The 22,277-nt window shown below is 39.7% G+C and overlaps 1 protein-coding gene across 1 annotated transcript in view; it reads left to right on the top strand.

The window, feature by feature from the left end:
* The window catches only part of PCNX1 (pecanex 1), a gene marked incomplete in the record, with an annotated part of 752,914 nt that overhangs the window by 701,896 nt on the left and 28,741 nt on the right, over positions 1 to 22,277 (top strand). Inside the window, 3 exon segments of the mRNA XM_053711389.1 lie at positions 4,664 to 4,894; positions 7,285 to 7,559; positions 17,002 to 17,210. Coding sequence (XP_053567364.1) covers positions 4,664 to 4,894; positions 7,285 to 7,559; positions 17,002 to 17,210 — 715 coding nt within the window.

Genomic DNA, 22,277 nt, shown 5'->3' with positions numbered 1-22,277 from the left:
TCAGTGATAGCATTATTTGTTTTCATTAGATACAATAAATGCATATTTTCATTTTTCTGTTTTCATTCAGATTATTTTCTGAGGATGCGGAATCTCATATGATTCTCTTTGTTCTTCAGGGACATAGTTAGAGAATCGGTTTTTCAAAAGTTCTTGATTCATCACACAAGGGTCACCTTTTTTAGGTTTTCCAGATAGTTTGTGTCACTGTCTTTGTCTCTATCAGACAAGGGACAATTTTATTGGGTTCCGTCTGTCGGTACCTTTAGTCTCTATTATTTCCTTCAATTGCTATATATGCATAGAAGTTTTAGGTCTTTTGGCCACAGCATTGGATTCAGTTCCCTTTGCTCATTTTCAATAGAAAGAACCTTTCCAGTCTTTTATGCTGAATTATGGTGCAGGGATTCTAGGATTTCGCATTTTAAATCTTCGAATCCTAATATTTATCTCTCTTGATTTGGTGGTTAAGATCACCATCATTTAGTTCTACAGGTCTCTAAGTTTCTTTCAACCTGGACCATGATCTCTACAGTTGTGAGTCTTTTTGGTTGGGAGGCTGTCTGAGGATCTCTGTCAGCACAAGGGGTTTGGAAATCTCAGGAGGCGAGATTACCATTTAATATTTTAGAACTCCGTGCTTTCTCAGAGTTTTTCAGTTAGTTTCTTTTTGAAGAAGAGACGTTTATTGTTTTTCAGACAATATCACAACTATGGTGTATGTCAATCATCAGGGTAGGACTATCAGTCCTTAGGCTGTGATAGAAGTGTCTCGGATATTAGCTTGGGCTAAATCCAGCTCCTATCTAAATTCTGTGGGTTTTTTCCCAGGTATAGATATTTGGGAAGCGGATTATCTCTGTTAATCAAGCTTTACTTCCGGGAGAATGGTCTCTCTTACCCAGATATGTTTTTCAATTTTTCAGATGTGAGCATTTCTAGAAATAGATCTGTTGGCATCTCATTTGAATAAAGAACTTCCCAGGGGCCTATTCAGGTCCGGGGATCTTCAGGCGGAAGTAGTGTATGCATTGACATTGCTTTGGAATTATCTTTTTGCCTATTTCTTTCCGCCTCTAGTTCTTCTTCCAAAGTGATTTCCAAAATTCTTATGGAGTATTTGTTTGTTATGCTGGTGGCTCCAGCATGGCCTCTCAGGTTTTGGTATGCGGATCTCATTCGGATGGCCAGTTGCCAACCTTGGACACTTCCGTTTTAACCAGATCTTCTTTCTCAAGGCCCATTTTTTTCCATCAGGATCTCAAATCATTAAATTTGAAGGGATGGAGATTGAACGCTTGGTTTTTAGTCATAGAGGTTTCTCTGACTCATTGATTAATACTATGTTTCAGGCTCGTAAATCTGTCTCTAGAAAGATTTATTATTGAGTCTGGAAGACCTACTTTTCTTGGCATTCTTTTAAAATTCATAGAATTTTATTATTTTTTTCAGGTTGGTTTGGATAAGGTTTTGTCTTCAATTCTTTGTTAGGACAAATCTCTACTCTTTCTGTTCTTTTTTCACAGAAAGATTGCTAATCATCCTGATATTCATTGTTTTGTACAGGCTTTGGTCCGTATCAAGCCTGTCATTAATTCAATCTCTCCTCTTTGGAGTCTCAATTTGGTGCTGAGGGCTTTACAGGCTCCTCCGTTTGAAACTATGCATTTTCTGAACATTAAATTACTTTCTTGGAAAAGTATTGTTCCTTTTGGTTATTTCTTCTGCTAGAAGAGTTTTTGAGTAATCTGTTCTTTTTTGTGAATATCCTTTTCTGATTTTTCATCAGGATAAGGCAGTGTTACTTCCTGATATTCATCATTTTGTTCAGGTTTTGATTCGTATCAAACCTGTCATTAAGCCAATTTCTCCTCCTTGGAGTCTTAATTGGGTTCTGAAGGTTTTTCAGGCTCTTCTATTTAAGCATATGCTTGCTCTGACATTAATTACTTTCATGGAAAGCATTGTTCTTTTTGGACATCTCTTCAGCTAGAACAGTTTTTGAATTATCTGTTCTTTCTTGTGCATCTCTTTTTTCTGATTTTTTTTTCATCAGGATAAGGTAGTTTTTGCTGTCCTCATTTCAATTCTTACCTAAAGTTGTAAATTCTAACAAACATTAGGGAGGAATTATTGTTTTCCTAAAACTTCTTTGGTGAGATTCTTACTTTCTTTGGATATGGTAAGAGTTTTTGAAATTCTATGTTGAAGCTATTCAGATTTCAGATAGACTTCTAGTCTATTTTTTATCTTTTCTGGTTTTAGGAAGGTCAAAAAGCTTCTGCCATTTATTTGGCATCTTGCTTAAACTTTTGATTCATCATGCTTATTTGGAGTCGGGTGGATTCCCGCCTCGGAGGATTACGGCTCATTCTACTAGGTAAGTTTCTACTTCCTGGGCTTTTTAAGAATGAAGCTTCTGTTGATCAGATTTGCAAAGCAATGACTTGGTCTTCTTTGCATACTTTTACTATGTTCTACCATTTTGATGTTTTCTCTTCTTTAGAAGCAGTTTTGGTAGAATGGTACTTCAGGCAGCTGTCTCAGTTTGATTCTTCTGCTTATAATTTCAGTTTTTTTCATTATAAAAATTGAAACTTTTTTGATTTGGGTAGTGGATTAATTTTTCAGCGGAATTGGCTGTCTTTATTTTATCCCTCCCTCTCTAGTGACTCTTGCGTGGAAGTTCCACATCTTGGGTATTTATTATCCCATACGTCACTAGCTCATGGACTCTTGCTAATTACATGAAAGAAAACATAATTTATGTAAGAACTTACCTGATAAATTCATTTCTTTCATATTAGAAAGAGTCCATGAGGCCCACCCTTTTTTGTGGTGGTTATGATTTTTTTGTATAAAGCACAATTATTCCAATTCCTTATTTTTTTTTATACTTTCGCTCCTTTCTTATCACCCCACTTCTTGGCTATTCGTTAAACTGAATTGTGGGTGTGGTGAGGGGTGTATTTATAGGCATTTTAAGGTTTGGGAAACTTTGCCCCTCCTGGTAGGAATGTATATCCCATACGTCACTAGCTCATGGACTCTTGCTAATATGAAAGAAATGAATTTATCAGGTAAGTTCTTACATAAATTATGTTTTTAGTGTGTTGCACTTTCATAAGAAAAAACCTGGCTCTGAAAAAAGCCGAATGCTGCTGGTGGCTGCCCGATAGCATTCATTTGCTACCAAAATAGACAAATGCACATCCCTTGTAGATATATTGTAATGCAAAGTGGACTACAGGTAGAGAGGCTCTGAAGCTTTCTAAATACGAAGGAAATAACAAAGGTCAGAATGAGGAAAGAAAAATCTGATGGATATTCAGTGTTAATTGATCTGAAAATGTTATATACCACAAGAGCAAGGACTGGGAAAAAGTGGCAAATGATTTTAGAAAGTAAAAATATTGAGTAAAGTGAGGTGCTTGAAACAGAGGCAGTGATGTGTGAAAATGTGTAACAGTTTCTGTTGTCATTATCAGATCAGTTATTACCATTGCAAGAACAATTAAATGTGTAACAAATAGCAAACCACTTTCCTATTCGAGCACGTGTCTTCTCAGTGTCAGGTAGAGTGCTGCTGTTTCAGAATGAAACCAGCTGGAATCGATGGCTGAGAGGGCCCACCTCACCACAAGCCTTTACTAGAGCACTGGATGTAAACACATTGTTCACACAAAGGTCAGGGGTAAAGCAATGAGACTAAATTTAGCTGAACTCTCTCAAGTACTTTATTCAACTCCTACAAAACAAACAATGACGTACTAGAAAATAACTGTTTGTAAATTCAAACATCAAAGAAAGATATACCTTTGTAAAAGTTTAGTCTCGCTATCCAGATGAATATAAACTTGTATAAGTTACTTAAATGCAGATCTTCTGATAGCAGAGGAATCCAGAGTTAAGGTAATCTGTCAGTCTGGGTCAGTGCCTCACAGAGAAAAGTAGCACAAAATAAACAATTGCAGCCCACAAACAAGTTAGTCATAAACCAAGTCAGTCCACACAAAGGGCTAAATAGAATAGTAGTCAAGGGAAAGCAGAAGTCAAACCAGTATATCTAAATATTAGTCGCCAGCGTAAAAGTGAGATCAATTATCAATGGATTTGATTTATATACTTTCCTTTTTTTTTTTTTTCTGTTCCTGTGCTCGAAGCCATCATTTTTCAACAAGAGGCATCCACTGTATATACATCATGTGATTTGTTATACATATGCATATATGAAACCTTTTGTGTTCATGTAACATGTTGCACTGTAATGTATGTACATCTATATCAAGATCTATGTTATACCTGCTCCACAGCCATCTACTTTTGTCTGTTTGCTATGAACAGGAACAGTGCCCCAGCAAAGCTTACAGCACAGCCCTGTTTCTTTGCATGGTTTGTTGAGATCTCATATATGCATTTCATTTGACCTGCATGAACTTCGGTACCTAGGTTACAATATGTAGCTACCCAATGAAAGCTGCTGCTGGTGGTTTAGAGAGGAAAAAAATATAACTGCCGTATTTAAACTGTAAAATGTGGGGGGAATTCTCTTTTGCTAATCTAAAAACATGTTACTTTGATAAAGTGTGTATAGAAATGTATATAGCTTCCTTTCTCTGTAAATTTGAAAACTGGTTCAGATGATACTGTATTTTATATTCAGGATCACTTCACCTCTCCAGATGAGTATGACGACCCTGCAGTCTTGTATGAAGCCATCACATCTCACGAACAGAACTTGGTGATTGCACATGAAGGTGACCCAGCATGGAGAAGTGCTGTCCTTTCAAACTCTCCCTCATTGCTTGCTCTGCGTCACGTTATGGATGATGGCACAAATGAATACAAGATTATTATGTTAAATAAACGCTATTTAAGCTTCAGAGTCATTAAGGTATGCAGTATCTTTCTTATAGCTCATAAATCAATGTGTTTTCTTATAAAGAGTCTAATAAATCCATGATCCATATCTATTCATGTATATTGTAACCCCATTGTTTCGCCCTTTTAATGACCTAGTCAGTGTGCTGCAACCATAACCATCTAAGCAAATTGGGCAAATTAGAGAGACATCCCCGGCGTCATAATACAAATGCATACAAAAAGAAAAGCACTCTACCAGTATTATATGGGGTTGCTATGTTCCTCGTTCAGAGGAGGATAGCCTTGTTTGGTGGGATCAGACTGATATACTTCTGGAAAGTTCTCCTCTGTGAAAAGCACAATTGGGCTTAAAGAGGCTGCTCCTATGTGGTAACTAGCCATAGTACAAGCTACTGTTTAATTCCTGGACACTTATCTTTCTGTTTTTAATTGTTGAAGAGTAAACCTAGGTAAGTTTAGGGAAACTCAGGAGTGAGCAAGCGTCTTTAGCACTGTGTATGTAGCACTGTTTGCAGCTATGTATAAAATTGCTACAAATCTTGTACTAAAGACATCTGCATGCTTTTGAGGTCATATGAGCCTCCCTAAGTTGACTCTTTAATAAAAAAATACCAAGAGAACAGAGATAATTTTATATTAGAAGTAAATTTAAGCTATTTTAAAATTACATGCTGTCATGCTCCTCGTAGAATCAGGTTCAAATGATGGGAGCTGTTGTGCAGAGGTGTTAGGTTCTGGGGCTAAAGTTGTGTGGTGTCTATGTGAGTCTTTCTTTTTAGGCATAATGAAACTGGTACAAGGTATTTAGGAATAAAGGTAAAGGGTTTTTTAACATAGTAATTAGAAATGCAAATGCAGACTAGATGAAAGGCAAAGTCTCTATGCAGCCAAGTATACAAGGTTGGTAACTCAGTTCAGACAGTCTCAAAGCAGGTAAGATATGTAAATAAGCTTTAGACGGGTAACTCTGTAATGGCAGACAGGATACCTAGATATGCTGTAGACGAGTAACTCTGCAATAGCAGGAAGGATACGAAGATAAGCTGTAGACAAGGTAACTGCAATAGCAGGGAGGATACATAGATAAGCTGTTGACAGGTAACTCTGCAGTAGCAGACAGAAACGTAGATATGCAATAAACATGTAACTAATAACAAACAGGATACGTAGATAAGCTGTAGACGGGAAAAGCTGCAATAGCAGGGAGGTTAGATAGATATGCTGTAGACAGGTATCTCTGTAATAACAGACAGGATATGTATATAAGCTGTAGACAGGAAGCTGCAATAGCAGGGAGGATCCATAGATAAGCTGTAGACAGGAAGCTGCAATATCAGGGAGGATACGTAGATAAGCTGTAGACAGGAAACTGCGATAACAGGGAGGATATGTAGATAAGCTGTAGACAGGAAACTGCGATAACAGGGAGGATATGTAGATAAGCTGTAGACCGGAAACTGTGATAACAGGGAGGATATGTAGATAAGCTGTAGACAGGAAACTGCGATAACAGGAAGGATACGTAGATAAGCTGTAGACAGGAAACTGCAATAGCAGGAAGGATACGTAGATAAGCTGTAGACAGGAAACTGCAATAGCAGGAAGGATACGTAGATAAGCTGTAGACAGGAAACTGCAATAGCAGGAAGAATACGTAGATAAGCTGTAGACAGGAAACTGCAATAGCAGGAAGGATACGCTGTAGACAGGTAACTCTGTAATAACAGGCAGCAAATGCAGATATGCTGTAGACAGGTAACTCTGTGACAGTCCTTAGGAATTATCCCTGAACCAGCCAAGGTCAGATGCCAGGGAATCAGTCTTGAAAAGAAACACAGTGCCAAGGGAAAATCCAGAGGAGTAGTCTCAAAACGAAGCAGTAGTCAGGCACTAGGAAATCCAACAAATCTGCATACAAACAGGAATCTGGAACAGAGGCTCAGAGAGAAACTCTCAATGTCAAGGCTCAGTGCAGAATTTCTTAATATGACAGGCTCGTGATTAGATGATTTCCTACAGCTGGTAGGCAGGTGGAGCCAGAGAGCCAAAGTTGCAGGTAACAGTATTCCAAAATCCTCAGTCTGGGAACAAGCCATCTGGGAACAAGAGGTAAGTCAGCAGGTTGGGAAACAATCATAGCAGATGTAGTTACAAGTCCCAGGTTTCAAGTCTAAGCTTGATCTTGACACATGCTCTATGTCGACCATAAAAGTTTAATTTTGAGGTTACTGTCCCTTTAAGAGCACAGTAAATATAGAAGACAAAGAACAGATTTAGCTTCAGTGGGGTCACATGCTATATTTTATAAGAAAGTAAGATTGTATTGTTTTCGGCAGTATGTAATAGTGTGTGTATAAATATGTGTATATATTTCTTTTATGTTTTTGTTTTTTTATAAAGGTAAATAAGGAGTGTGTCCGGGGATTATGGGCTGGCCAGCAACAAGAATTGGTTTTCCTTCGCAACCGTAACCCAGAAAGAGGAAGCATCCAAAATGCAAAGCAAGCTCTCAGGAACATGATAAATTCCTCTTGTGATCAGCCAATTGGATACCCCATCTATGTTTCACCACTGACTACATCTTACTCAAATAGCCATGATCAGCTCAAGGAAATTCTTGGAGGACCTATAAGTGTGGAGAATATCAGGAATTTTATTGTGTCCACGTGGCACAGGTAAGGGTCATAGATATTTTTAAGGTACAAATTTAAATACATTTATGAAAATAAAGGTTGTTTGATTATATAAAAGTGACATTACTTTGAAGCCGAATTAATAAAACTGTTTCAGAAAGAAAATCACTAACCAGTTAGAACAGGAATAATACAGAAACTCACACTCAAAACTGGATGGGTTGAGCGGGCTTAAGTCACATTTTCTAGGACAAGAATAATATAGTAGTATTTTTTAATAGAACATTACACTGCTAGAAAGTAATTTAGATCACATTATCACATTACGTTTTTTTAGATTTGAGCTGCAGTCATTTTACTTGTCATTTATAATAGTCAATTAACCAAATCAGCTGAAGCTTTTCCCTTGATATTTAAAGAAAACAAAATCTGAAAGAAACTATGAGGATTTTCTTCTCACATTATTTTTCAGTTGGTGTTATTTGTTTTTTCTTTTAAATCCTATTGATGACTATACCAGCGCGTTTCTTCCAATTGCAGTTAACTAAAGAATAAGGCTTGTTTTATTTTAAGAAGAACACTTAGGTAGGTGTTAATATATTAAATTCATAACTGACATGAAGGTGGGACAAACTTTGTTGTCAAAATATCAGACCTGCACCTCTCACATAGGCAGGAAGAATCAAAGCAGTTTTAGGGCACCAGCCTATATTTCTAAGTGCCACTAGTAACCAGTATAATTGAGCACTGACTGGTATTTAAGTGGTAATCCGCTACCATTCCCCCTTCTGCCTTCCCTGTGGCCAAGACCAAGCAACGAGTGCTTCAAAGCCAAACTGAAGACTATAGGGCAAACAAACTACACAGTAGCCAATGGATATAGAGCTGTGAGGCCAGTATATTACTGCTTAGTAAGGAGTTGGTAGTAAAAGTGTTTACTTGTTTTTCTTTCATACAGGTTGTGAGAGTCCATGATCCATAACTCCTGGGAATTAGTCTCTACCACTAGGAGGAGGCAAAGATTCCCAAATCCAAAGAGCCCTATAAAACCCCTCACACATACCTCAGTCTTTACTTTGCCTCCGCTGGAGGTGGTTGAAGAATGAAGCATTTGATTATTGTGTTTAGAATTATTAATGCAATCAGACCAACCTAATGCAGTTTATTTGGGTATTAATGCACCTTCTGTTTGTTTATTACAGGAGAACATTAATGTTTCACCTACTGTGAAAAATTATATCAAGGCTGCAGTTTCTGAGGTGCTGGCTGCTCTCCCACCTTCAAACAAGTGTAGAAGGTTGGTTCAGATTTTACCTTCTACAAGTTCTATGTGCCCTGAAATAAGGAATACTGTTATGTCTTCAGATGGTGAAGTTTACGCTGTTGATGAGGAATTTTCAACAAATGTTGAGCTTGATATTTCCTCTCTTTTGTTTAAAGTTGACTATATTTGTTTACTTTTAAAGGAAGTCTTAAGGGGGTTAAAGATCCTAAAGTTTCTGATGATAATCTTTGTAATCGTTTAAATTCAGTTGTTAAAACTGTTGTTAATCTCCCTGCAGTTTTCCCTATTACTAATGCTGTCATGATTTCTAGACTGAGAATAGTCTAAACCAGGTAATTCATTTACTCTTTCTGCAAGGCTTAAAGGGTTATATCCTTTTCCTGCTGTTAATGTTGATTTGTGGAAATGCTTTCCAAGGTGGATGGGGCCATTTTGACTCTGGCTTAAACGTGCTACTATTCATTTGTTAGACAATAGTTCTTTTAAAGTCTCTCTTTATAGAAAGGCCTTTTCACAACAACTGTATTTGCTCAGGCTATTTCTATTGATAATGTGGCTGCTGCTTCAAATTACTGGTTATCTAGTCTTTCAGAGAAGTATTCTGATGACTCTGCTAGTGCAAATCTTTTGGGTTTCTTAAAGGGATAGGAAAGTCAAAATTAAACTTGCATGATTCAGATAGAGCATGTCATTTTAAGACACTTTTAAATTCACTTCTATTTTCAAATGTGCTTCGTTCTCTTAGTATCCCTTCTTAAAAATGAATACACACACATCATACACTAGTGGGAGCTGCTAATTGGTGCCTGCACACATTTGTCTCTTGTGATTGGATAACTTGATGTGTTCAGCTAGCTGCCAGTAGTGCAATGGTGTCCCTTCAGCAATGGATAACAAGAGAATTAAGCAAGTTTGATAATAGAAGTAAATTGGAAAGTTGTTTAAAATTGTAAGTTCTATCTGAATCATAAAAGAAAATGTGGGGGTTTACTTTTTCTTTAAGAGTGATGCTGTATTTGATATTATGAAGATTAATGTCAAGCATGTCCTTAGCAATTCTTGTCAGGAGGGCCTTGTGGCTTTGATCCTGGTCTGCTAATAAGGAGTATAAATCTAGATGGCCTGTTTCCTTTCAGGGAAAGAAGTTGTTCTGTTTTAGATTCTATAATAGCTACTGTTACCTGTTGGAGGTAAAGGGGCTTTTCTTCCTCAGGACAAAAAGTCCAGAGGGAAATCTAAAACTTCTAATCGTTTTCGTTCCTTTCGTCAGAATAAGGAACAAAAGGTTGACTCCTTTGCTCAGAAGCAAGGCACCTCTGGCTCAGTTTACGCTGTCGGCATTTATCATTGCACTAGCATTTCTGGTGAAATGCTTGTGCAATGCCGTCCCCTGCACATTTGAAGGGGGTGTCAATCATCCCAATCGGGAATATTCCTGTCCGCCATCTCAGAGATGGCGGACGAGTTAAGGAGCCAGTGGTCTTAAGACCGCTGCTTCTTAACTTCAGTTTTAGAGGAACCTGAAACTACGGGGGTAAATTGCAGCATCCGCTGCTTGATAAATCTACCCCTTAGTGCTAACTGGAACAAGTCAAAGCAGGGTAAGAAATCTATCCCTACTACCAAATCTAAATGAAGGTGTAGCCCCCAATACAGAAGTTCTGGTAGAGGGCAGGTTAAGCCTCTTTCAGGAGGCTTGTTTTGTCTGTTCTAGATCACTGGGTTCTGAATATAGTTTCTCAGTGATATTGAATAGGATTCAGAACAAGGTCTTCCAGAGGAAGGTTTTTTTCTGTCCAATGTTCTAAGGAGTCCTGTAAAAGCTCAAGGTTTTTTCCAGTCTGTCTCAGTTCTGGAAGCTAGTGATTGTTTCTGTTCCTTTGCAGGAACAGGGGATAGGATTTTATTCAAAGCTCTTCATTATTCCAAAGACGAAAAGTACTTTCAGACCAGTTCTGGATCTGAAACCTCCAGAAGAATCTATTATAAGGTTTGGAAAGCCTTTATTTTTTGGTGTTCTGTTCATAATTATTCTTGGGCATTCTTTTAGGATTCACAGATTTCTTGAGTTTATTCAAGATGGTTTGCAGAAAGGTCTTTCTAACAGTTCTTTGAAAGGCCAGATTTCTGCCCTCTCTGTTCCTTTCTTTATGGAAATTGCTTATCTTCCTGATGTGTATAAATTTGTTCTGGTGGTATCTAGAATAAAGCTTGTAATCAAACCTATTCTCTTTTGGAATCTTAATTTGGTTTTGAAGGTCTGATTTTTGTGCGCTTTTCAAAAAAGCTGTTTTGAGGACTTGATTTTTTCCCTTAAGTTGTTTCTTTTGACAATATCAGTAGGTAAATTGTGGTTCCTTCCCTTTGTCCTGATCCAAAGAATTCTTCTGATAGACTTCTTTATAACATGGATGTTGTCAGGGCTTTGAAATCTTTAGTAGCCTTAAGATATGTTTCAGACAAACTTCTGATTTGTTTGTTCATTTTACAGGTAAGAGCAAGGGGCAGAAGGCGTCTTCTTGGATTAAGAAATTAATCTAAATGGCTTATGTAGAAGCAAGACAGACTCCTCCTAAGCGTATCACGGCTCGTTCTGCTCACTCTGTAGCCACTTCCTGGGCTTTCAAGAATGAAGCTGGAACAAATTTGCAAGGCAGTTACTTGATCATCCTTTTTTTCTTTTATTAAACTCTACCATTTTGATGTTTTTGGTAGGGAAGTGCTTCATGCAGTTGTTTCTATCTAGGACTACATTTTGTGGTTTCAATTTGCATTTATATAAAAAAAAAAAAATTTAAATCTGTGTTTGGTTGTTTTCTATAGGTATAAAAGGATGTTTAAACCCTCCCTATTTTTTCCATCACTCGTGGTCTCTGCCACAGCTTGGGTATTAGTTCCTAGGAGTAATAGATTGTGGACTTTATCACCTATATGAAAGAAAACAATTTATAACTGATTTTCCATCTAAAGGGGAGGAGAGTCCACAGCTTCATTCATTACTGTTGGGAATTAAGAACCTGGCCACCAGGAGGAGGCAAAGACACCACAGCCAAAGGCTTAAATACCTTCCCCACATCCCCTCATCCCCCACTTCCCTCATTCCCCAGTCATTCTTTGCCTTTCGTCACAGGACGTCTGCAGAGAAGTGCCGAAGATCGGAGTAGTCTCTTATCGAGGGTAGTACTCTTCGCTTTGGGACTGGAGTTTTAAGTAATCCTGTCAGCCTCTTAGTGTGAGCCTGGGTGAAAGTCCGGAGATGCAGGGAGAGTCTTTTTGCAAAACCATCCCGACTCATATTAACAGCTCCACAAGCAATCAACATTGACGAGTTTCGCAGCCTGCTTTTTACGCTCAAGTCCATGTCAGGAGCGAGGCTACTAACCTGTCACACTTGAAGGGCCATGTTTCTGTTCCACGGCGTAGATTCTGGTAAGATCGTTTCATTTTTTATTACATAATGATAACACGGAAGACAGGGTCACAGTGTGACGCCTCTTATCGTTATTGAATCAAGGGTTAATATTCCTGGGAGAGAGGTTATTGAACAGGGGGGTTTATACATGATATTGTTTATCGTGTCATTGCTGCGTTATGTGCAAGATGAGGCTCTGGCAATGTGTGGAACTTTCAGGTGACTTACGGGAGTATTGCGCGGCCCTTTTTTTTCCATGTTTTCTCCTTTCCATGTGACCAGGTGTGGCTATCTCTCTTCCTCTGTTGATCAGCGGCGCAGGAGGCAAAACGGTTTCTGTAGTTCGGGTCATAGGAGGTGGTGAGTGCCCCGGCCATTGGAGGTTATAAAGGTGCCTATTTATTAAGAATCTAGTCCATAATAACAGCGGAAGCTATGGAGGACTCGGACGCGTTAAATGGTTCTCCCTCTTTAACAAGGTCTCATTCCTGTGTTTATTGTGAGGAGGTTCTGGTAGAGCAGCCTGCTCCACTATGTTCCACATGCCTTAATAAAGTTACGACATCTAAAAGTAAACTGATGTCCCTGCATTCATCTCCAATTGCACATACAGTGCCCCAGGGTCCCTGCATTAATCGCCAAATGGCGGTATCGAAAGTGATCTATACCGAACAACGTTCTGCTAAGCGCAAGTGTAGGGCATATCAAAGCAGCCCGACCCAGGGGTTGTCTACGCCTATGTAAATTTCAGAGGCGTTATATGATGAGGCCCACTCCGACTCTTCGGAGGAGGCCCCTTCTGGGTCGGATTCCATGTCATTTAAACCTCCGGCTGCGGAGGAGCCTGACTTTAGGTTTAGGATAGAAAATTTGCACTTTTTGCTAACGCAAAAGCTTGCTACTCTGGAGGGTCTGGAACCGAAGCTTCCAGAGGAACCTGCGATTCCTAAACTTGATAAGCTATACGAGGACAGGGTGGTGCCTCAGGCCTTCCCGGTTCCTGTTAAGATGGCTAATATTATTAAGAATGAATGGGGGCGATTAGGTTCTTCCTTTCGTGCGGACAAGGCACAGCGCCAGCAGCCCGTCGCGAAAGCAGACCAGTCCAAGGGAACTTGGAAGCCAGCTCATTCTTGGAACAAGTCTAAGCAGAACAAGAAGCCCGCCAAGACAAAATCGGCATGATGGGGCGGCCCCCAACCGGTCTCTGGACCAAGTAGGGGGCAGATTATCTCTTTTCTCAGAAGCCTGGTTTCAGGACCCTTGGGTTCTGGAGGTTGTCGCCCAGGGTTACAGGATAGGGTTCAGATCCCATCCGCACAGGACACAAAAGAGAGGTCTTTCTAGAGTGTGTGAGGGATCTCTCCTCTCTCTGCGCCATCGTACCAGTACCCCAAGCAGAAAGGGGTCTAGAGTACTATTCAAATCTTTTTGTGGTTCCAAAGGAGGAGGGCACGTTCCGCCCGATTCTGGACCTAAAGTGTTTAAATAAGTTTCTAAGTGTTCCATCCTTCAAAATGGAAACTATCAGATCTATTCTGCCCCTAGTTCAAGAGGGACAGTTCATGACAGCTATAGACTTGAAGGACGCTTACCTTCATGTGCCAATTCACAGGGACCAATTCAAGTTCCTAAGATTTGCGTTTCTGGACCAACACTTCCAGTTTGTGACCCTCCCCTTTGGTCTGGCGACGGCCCCGAGAGCCTTCATGAAGGTTCTGGGGGCGCTACTTGCAGTGGCCAGAGGCATTGCTGTGGCGCCCTATCTAGACAACATCCTAGTCCAGGAGCCGTTGCTTCGTCTCACAGAGGATCATTCAAGGGCTCATATTTTGCTCCAATCTCACGGTTGGAAGATCAACTCAGGAAAGAGTTCCCTGGTTCCCAGCAACAGGGTGGAGTTCCTGGGCACGATAATAGACTCTATGCCTGTGAAAATATTTCTCACAGACCATCAACGCAGGAAGATTGCATCCTCTTGTTTTGCCCTTCAGTCCTCCTCAAGCCCCTTGGTGGCTCAGTGTATGGAGGTGATCGGACTCATGGTTTCCAGCATAGACGTCATTCCATTCGCCAGGTTCCATCTCAGACCTCTTCAATTGTGCATGTTGAGATAGTGGAACGGCGATCATTCAGATCTATCTCAGCAGATATCCATGGATGCTCGGACTCGGATCTCCCTCGCTTGGTGGATCCGTCCGGAGCAACTGTCCATGGGGACATCCTTCTTGAGACCGTCCTGGGAGATTGTGACCACGGACGCGAGTCTGGCAGGATGGGGAGCTGTTTGAGGTGCCAGGATGGCACAAGGAAAATGGACCCGGAAGGAGTCTCTCCTTCCGATAAATATTCTGGAACTCTGAGCAATCTACAAAGCTCTTAAGGCATGGCCTCTCTTGGGGTCGTTCAGCTTCATCAGATTCCAGACCGACAACATTACCTTGGTGGCTTGCATCAACCATCAGGGGGGTACGAGGAGCTCCCTAGCCATGAGGGAGGTGTCTCAGATCTTGGAGGGGGCGGAGTCCCACAGCTGCTCGCTCTCTGCGATTCACATTCCAGGTGTGGACAACTGGGAAGCGGACTTTCTCAGCAGGCAATCCTTCTATCCGGGAGAATGGTCTCTCCACCCCGAAGTGTTTGCAGAGATTTGTCTCAGTTGGGGATCGCCGGAGATAAGATCCCATGGCGTCCGGACTCAATTGCAAGCTACCCTGATATGGGTCGAGGTCCAGGGATCCTCAGGCAGAGCTGATAGATGCCTTGGCAGTGCCTTGGGGGTTCAGCCTAGCTTACATTTTTCCACCGTTACCACTCCTACCTCGTGTAGTGGCACGGATTAAACAGGAGCGAGCTTAGGCCATTTTGATTGCTCCATCGTGGCCACGGAGAACGTGGTTTGCGGATCTGGTGGGGATGTCATCCTCTCCACCATGGAGGTTACCCTGTCACAGGGATCTGCTGGAACAGGGTCCTTTTCAACTGCAAAATCTTGATTCTCTGAGGCTAACTGCGTGGGGATTGGATGCCTATTCTTGGCCAAGAGAGACTTTTCTAAAAGTGTGATTGATATGCTAATTCAGGCAAGGAAGCCAGTCACTCGTTGCATCTACCATAAGGTGTGGAGGACTTGTCCTGGTGTGAGAAGTATGGATATCCTTGGCATAAGGTGAAGGTATCCAAGATTCTGTCCTTTCTCCAAGAGGGTTTGGAGAAGGGTCAGATTTCAGCATTATCAGTATTGTTGCATAGGAGACTCACTGAGCTACCTGACATACAATCTTTTGTTCAGGCTCTGTCTAGAATCAGGCCTGTCTTTAGACAGTCTGCTCCCCCATGGAGCTTAAACTTGGTCCTTAAGGTATTGCAGAAGGTTCCGTTTGAGCCTATGCACTCCATTGACTTTAAGATTCTGTCCTGGAAGGTTCTTTTCCTGTTGGCCATTGCATCGGCACGCAGAGTATCTGAACTGGCTGCCTTGCAATGTGAGCATTTTTATCTGGTTTTTCATGCGTTTGAGGCTGTGCTTCGCACTGGTTTGGTGTTTCTTCCCAAGGTGGTGTCTAACCGTAACATCAATCAGGAAATAGTTGTTCCTCCTTTATGTCCTAGCCCTTCTTCTTCTAAGGAGAGGTTACTTCATAACCTAGATGTGGTTGGTGCCTTAAAGTTCTATCTTCAGGCTACAAAGGATTTCAGGTCTACATCTCTCTTTGTTGTGTGTTCAGGGAAGCGCAAGGGGCAGAAAACCTCCTCTACTTCTTTGTCCTTTTGGTTCAGGAGCTTGATTTGCTTGGCCTATGAGACAGCGGGACATAAGCCTCCTCAGAGGATCACGGCTCATTCAACTTTTGCTGTGGCTTTGTCTTGGGCATTCAAGAATGAGGCCTCTATGGAGCAAATTTGTAAGACGGCTACCTGGTCCTCCTTACGCACTTTTACAAAGTTTTACAAATTTGACGTTTTTGCTTCTGCGGAAGCTGTTTTTGGGAAAAAGGTTTTGCAGGCTGTGGTGCCCTCAGACTAGGGTCCACCGTTTACTCTCCCGGTTTCATTCAGTGTCCTCTAGAGCTTGGGTTTATGTTCCCAACAGTAATGATTGATGCCGTGGACTCTCCTCCCATTTAGATGGAAAACATAAATTATGCTTACCTGATAATTTAATTTCCATCGACGGGAGGTGAGTGCACGGCTCCTGCCCATATGTCCGATGAGTGGACCTAAATTTAATTAATCTTCCGGCACCATTTATACCCTGATGTTTCTCCTAACTCCTCCTTCCCTCGGCAGAATGACTGGGGTATGAGGAAAGTGGGGGAGGTATTTTAAGCCTTTGGCTGGGGTGGCCAGGTTCTTAATTCCCAACAGTAATGAATGAAGCCGTGGACTCTCCTCCCCTCGATGGAAATGAAATTATCATGTAAGCATAATTTATGGGGGGTTTTAATTATTTTTGGGACATCCTTTTTTCCCATTTCCTCTAATTATTTTGTTTTATTTCATTTTCGCCTCTTTCAGACTGATTACTATAGAGGGTGGGAAGGTTTATATAGAGCTCTCAAGTTTAGGAATCTTTGCCTCCCCCTTGTGGCAGGAAACGTAATTCCCAGGAGTAATGGATTGTGGACTCTTATCTCCATGAAAGAAAGGAATTTGTTCTAATTATGTTTTTTATTTCTACATTTTTATTTATTTTTTTAAATTTTTTTTTTTTTTTAAAGCACTGTTTTCCCATAAAAAATACATCATATAACCTTTACCGTCTGCTTTATTTCATTGCTTTTCAGATTGAGAAAAGGTTGTGGTGCAGGGTGCAATAGTGGAGGAAACATTGAGGACTCTGATGCTGGAGGCGGGACCTCCATAAACAGTAATAATCCTACAAACACCACTGACTATCAAAGCAGTGCATTGCAAGGGGGCATTCTAGGGGGAATAGGGCAAGTGCAAACTACACGACTTCAGCCTCCTGGAGTGCCTCATCCATCAACACTTGGTAAGTTTTGTATTCTTACTTCTCACATGCTTAAACTTATTTTTATGATGCATTGTTGATAATTTAAAGGAAGTTATAAGTTGACCACGCTCACCTTAAAATAGAATGCACTAACCTTATTCAGTATGCCTTTCTTTCATGTAGGTGGCGAGAGTCCACAATCCGTTACTTATGGTATATTCATTCCTACCACTAGGAGGAGGCAAAGTTTCCCAAGAGCCCTATAAAACCCCTCGCACATACTGCTCATGTTTAGATTTCTCTAAGGGATAACATACCTACTGTCTGTTCATTACAGGCAGATGCAGATGGAGTACCTCCAGCAATGAAAAACTTTATTACTATCGCTATCACGAAGACATTGGCTGCCCTACCGCCTTCAAACAAGCTCAAAGGGTCTGTTTAAATTTTACCTTCTACAAGTAATGTATGTCCTTATCGTAAGGATTCTATAGTATCTTTGGATGGTAAGGTCTTGGTCACTCTAGGCGTTGAAAAATCTAAACCTGACAATAAACTTTGTAATCATTTAAATTTTGTATTTATAACAGTTGTTAATCTCCCTGAGATTTTCCCTATATCTGATGCTGTCTCTGATATGATTGCTAAGGAATGGTTAAAAAAGCTATATATTTTACCTGCTGCTAATCTAGAATTATGGAAGCAGTTGCTAAAGTAGATGGGGCCATTTCCACTCTAGCTAAACATACGTTCTTTTAAAGACACTTTAGACAGAAAATTAGAATCTTTTCTAAGAACGGCTTTTCTAGATACTGGATAAATACTCAGGCCAGCTATATCTATTGCTGGCGTTGCCGCTGCTTCTAATCTATTGTTTACTTCAAAGTGCAAATATTTTTATTTGTGATGCTGTATTTTATATTATGACAATCAATGTCAAAAGCATGTCTTAAGCCATTCTTAACAGGAGGCACCTTTGGCTTGAATCCTGGAATGCTGATATGGTGTCTAAATATAGATTACTTTCTCTCCTTTCAAGGAAAGAAATTATTTGGGTCTGAGTTTGATTCTATTATTTCTACTTTTACTGGAGGTAAAGGAGCTTTTCTTCCTCAAGACATGAAGTCAAAATGAAAATTTAAAGCTCCTATCATTTTTGTTATTTTCGTCAGAAGAAAAAACAGAAAACTGATTTCTCAACTAAACACTGCTCTTCTGGTTCAGTCTGGCAACGCAATGTAAATTGGAACAAATTTAAACATAATAAGAAATCTGTTCAAGCCTCTAAAACTGCATGAAGGTACAGCCCCCATTCCAGTATTGCTGCTAGAATTTTGTTTCTCAGGGATATCGAATTGGATTCAATCTCAAACCTCAAAATGCCTATAAATACACCCCTCACCACACCTACAATTCAGTTTTACAAACGTTGCCTGCCGTGGAGGTGGTGAAGTAAGTTTGTGCTTGATTTTTATGATTTCTTCTATGATAAGAGCTTCTAAGCATTCTGAAGCCCAATTCCTCTCAGAGTACAGTGTTTGTCAGAGGGATGTGAAGAGAGTATCGCCTATTGATTTTATGGTTTCCCTCGCGGGGATTCTTTTTAATGGTTCTCTATCGGTTGTAGGGATTCATCTCCTACCTCCTTTTTCAGATTGACAATATACTCTTATATACCATTACCTCTGCTGATAGTTTTCAGTACTGATTTGGCTATCTGCTATATGTGGATGGGTGTATTTTGGTAAGTATGTATCATTATTTAAGACACTCTCAGCTATGGTTTGGCGCTTTATGTATTAATATAAAGTTTTAAATATATGTATAGTACTTATATTTGTCATGAGTCAGGTCTATGTATATTTCCCTTTGCAGTCTAAACTGTTTCAGTATAGGAATCATGTTTTTATTATGATTTCAAATATATTTTATCGCTATCTTGTTAGGATAATAATTTGTTTGATTTCTATTATCTCCACTATTTCTAGAGGTTTAGAGTTTTTTTCTGCCCTACTTTTAAGTCCGATGATGTAGATCAGTCAGTGAATTTCCTGACTACAAATGCTTGTTCTAGATTAGATCTTAGGGTCATAGATTAATTTCCTGGCAGGGTTAATTCAGCCCTTTGGCCTTTGAGGTCAATTTATTGTGTACCATTTATTTGGGTAATAATAACTACTGTTTTTATTAGCTGCTAATTTGGTTAACTGAGTGTAAGCACTAAAGAAGTGGTTTTTTTGTATCCTTCTGGGAGAAAAACACTATTTCTTTCATGTAATTAGCAAGAGTCCATGAGCTAGTGACGTATGGGATATACATTCCTACCAGGAGGGGCAAAGTTTCCCAAACCTCAAAATGCCTATAAATACACCCCTCACCACACCCACAAATCAGTTTTACAAACTTTGCCTCCTATGGAGGTGGTGAAGTAAGTTTGTGCTAGATTCTACGTTGATATGCGCTCCGCAGCAGGTTGGAGCCCGGTTTTCCTCTCAGCGTGCAGTGAATGTCAGAGGGAGAGTATTGCCTATTTGAATTCAATGATCTCCTTCTACGGGGTCTATTTCATAGGTTCTCTGTTATCGGTCGTAGAGATTCATCTCTTACCTCCCTTTTCAGATCGACGATATACTCTTATATATACCATTACCTCTACTGATTCTCGTTTCAGTACTGGTTTGGCTTTCTACTACATGTAGATGAGTGTCCTGGGGTAAGTAAGTCTTATTTTCTGTGACACTCTAAGCTATGGTTGGGCACTTTTATATAAAGTTCTAAATATATGTATTCAAACATTTATTTGCCTTGACTCATGATGTTCAACGTTCCTTATTTCAGACAGTCCGTTTCATATTTGGGATAATGCATATGAATAAATCAATTTTTTCTTACCTTAAATTTGACTTTTTCCCTGTGGGCTGTTAGGCTCGCGGGGGCTGAAAATGCTTCATTTTATTGCGTCATTCTTGGCACAGACTTTTTTTTCTATTTCCGGCGTCATACGTGTCGCCGGAAGTTGCGTCATTTTTGACGTTTTTTTGCGCCAGAAGTGTCGGTGTTCCAAATGTGGCGTCATTTTTGGCGCCAAAAGCATTTAGGCGCCAAATAATGTGGGCGTCTTTTTTGGCGCTAAAAAATATGGGCGTCACTATTGTCTCCACATTATTTAAGTCTCATTATTTATTGCTTCTGGTTTCTAGAAGCTTGTTCACTGGCATTTTTTCCCATTCCTGAAACTGTCATTTAAGGAATTTGATCAATTTTGCTTTATATGTTGTTTTTTCTATTACATATTGCAAGATGTCCCACATTGACACTGAGTCAGAAGATACTTCTGGAAAATCGCTGCCTAGTGCTGGATCTACCAAAGTTAAGTGTATCTGCTGTAAACTTGTGGTATCTGTTCCTCCAGCTGTTGTTTGTACTGAATGTCATGACAAACTTGTTAATGCAGATAATATTTCCTTTAGTAATGTTACATTACCTGTTGCTGTTCCGTCAACATCTAATACTCAGAGTGTTCCTGATAACATTTTGTTTCTAAATCCATTAAGAAGGCTATGTCTGTTATTCCTCCTTCTAGTAAACGTAAAAAGTCTTTTAAAACTTCTCATTTTTCAGATGAATTTTTAAATGAACATCATCATTCTGATTCTGATAATGGTTCTTCTGGTTCAGAGGATTCTGTCTCAGAGGTTGATGCTGATAAATCTTCATATTTATTTAAAATGGAATTTATTCGTTCTTTACTTAAAGAAGTCTTAATTGCATTAGAAATAGAGGATTCTGGTCCTCTTGATACTAAATCTAAAAGTTTAAATAAGGTTTTTAAATCTACTGTAGTTATTCCAGAAGTTTTTCCTGTCCCTGATGCTATTTCTGAAGTAATTTCCAGGGAATGGAATAATTTGGGTAATTAATTTACTCCTTCTAAACGTTTTAAGCAATTATATCCTTTGCCATCTGACAGATTAGAGTTTTGGGACAAAATCCCTAAGGTTGATGGGGCTATCTCTACTCTTGCTAAGCGTACTACTATTCCTACGGCAGATAGTACTTCCTTTAAGGATCCTTTAGATAGGAAAATTGAATCCTTTCTAAGAAAAGCTTACTTGTGTTCAGGTAATCTTCTTAGACCTGCTATATCTTTAGCGGATGTTGCTGCAGCTTCAACTTTTTGGTTAGAAGCTTTAGCGCAACAAGTAACAGATCATAATTCTCATAGCATTTTTAATCTTCTTCAACATGCTAATAATTTTATTTGTGATGCCATCTTTGATATCATTAGAGTTGATGTCAGGTATATGTCTCTAGCTATTTTAGCTAGAAGAGCTTTATGGCTTAAAACTTGGAATGCTGATATGTATTCTAAGTCTACTTTGCTTTCCCTTTCTTTCCAGGGTAATAAATTATTTGGTTCTCAGTTGGATTCTATTATCTCAACTGTTACTGGAGGGAAAGGAACTTTTTTACCATAGGATAAAAAATCTAAAGGTAAATTTAGGTCTAATAATCGTTTTCGTTCCTTTCGTCACAACAAGGAACAAAAGCCTGATCCTTCATCCACAGGAGCGGTATCAGTTTGGAAACCATCTCCAGTCTGGAATAAATCCAAGCCTTTTAGAAAACCAAAGCCAGCTCCTAAGTCCACATGAAGGTGCGGCCCTCATTCCAGCTCAGCTGGTAGGGGGCAGATTACGTTTTTTCAAAGAAATTTGGATCAATTCCATTCACAATCTTTGGATTCAGAACATTGTTTCAGAAGGGTACAGAATTGGCTTCAATATAAGGCCTCCTGCAAAGAGATTTTTTCTTTCCCGTGTCCCAGTAAACCCAGCGAAGGCTCGAGCATTTCTGAAATGTGTTTCAGATCTAGAGTTGGCTGGAGTAATTATGCCAGTTCCAGTTCTGGAACAGGGGCTGGGGTTTTATTCAAATCTCTTCATTGTACCAAAGAAGGAGAATTCGTTCAGACCAGTTCTGGATCTAAAAATATTGAATCGTTATGTAAGGATACCCACATTCAAAATGGTAACTGTAAGGACTATCCTGCCTTTTGTTCAGCAAGGGCATTATATGTCCACAATAGATTTACAGGATGCATAT

This window comes from Bombina bombina, chromosome 1 (genome assembly GCF_027579735.1).
Source record: "Bombina bombina isolate aBomBom1 chromosome 1, aBomBom1.pri, whole genome shotgun sequence".
NCBI lineage: Eukaryota > Metazoa > Chordata > Amphibia > Anura > Bombinatoridae > Bombina > Bombina bombina.
Note: the sequence above shows the minus strand (reverse complement) of the source record. Positions and strands in the feature narration are given on the sequence as shown.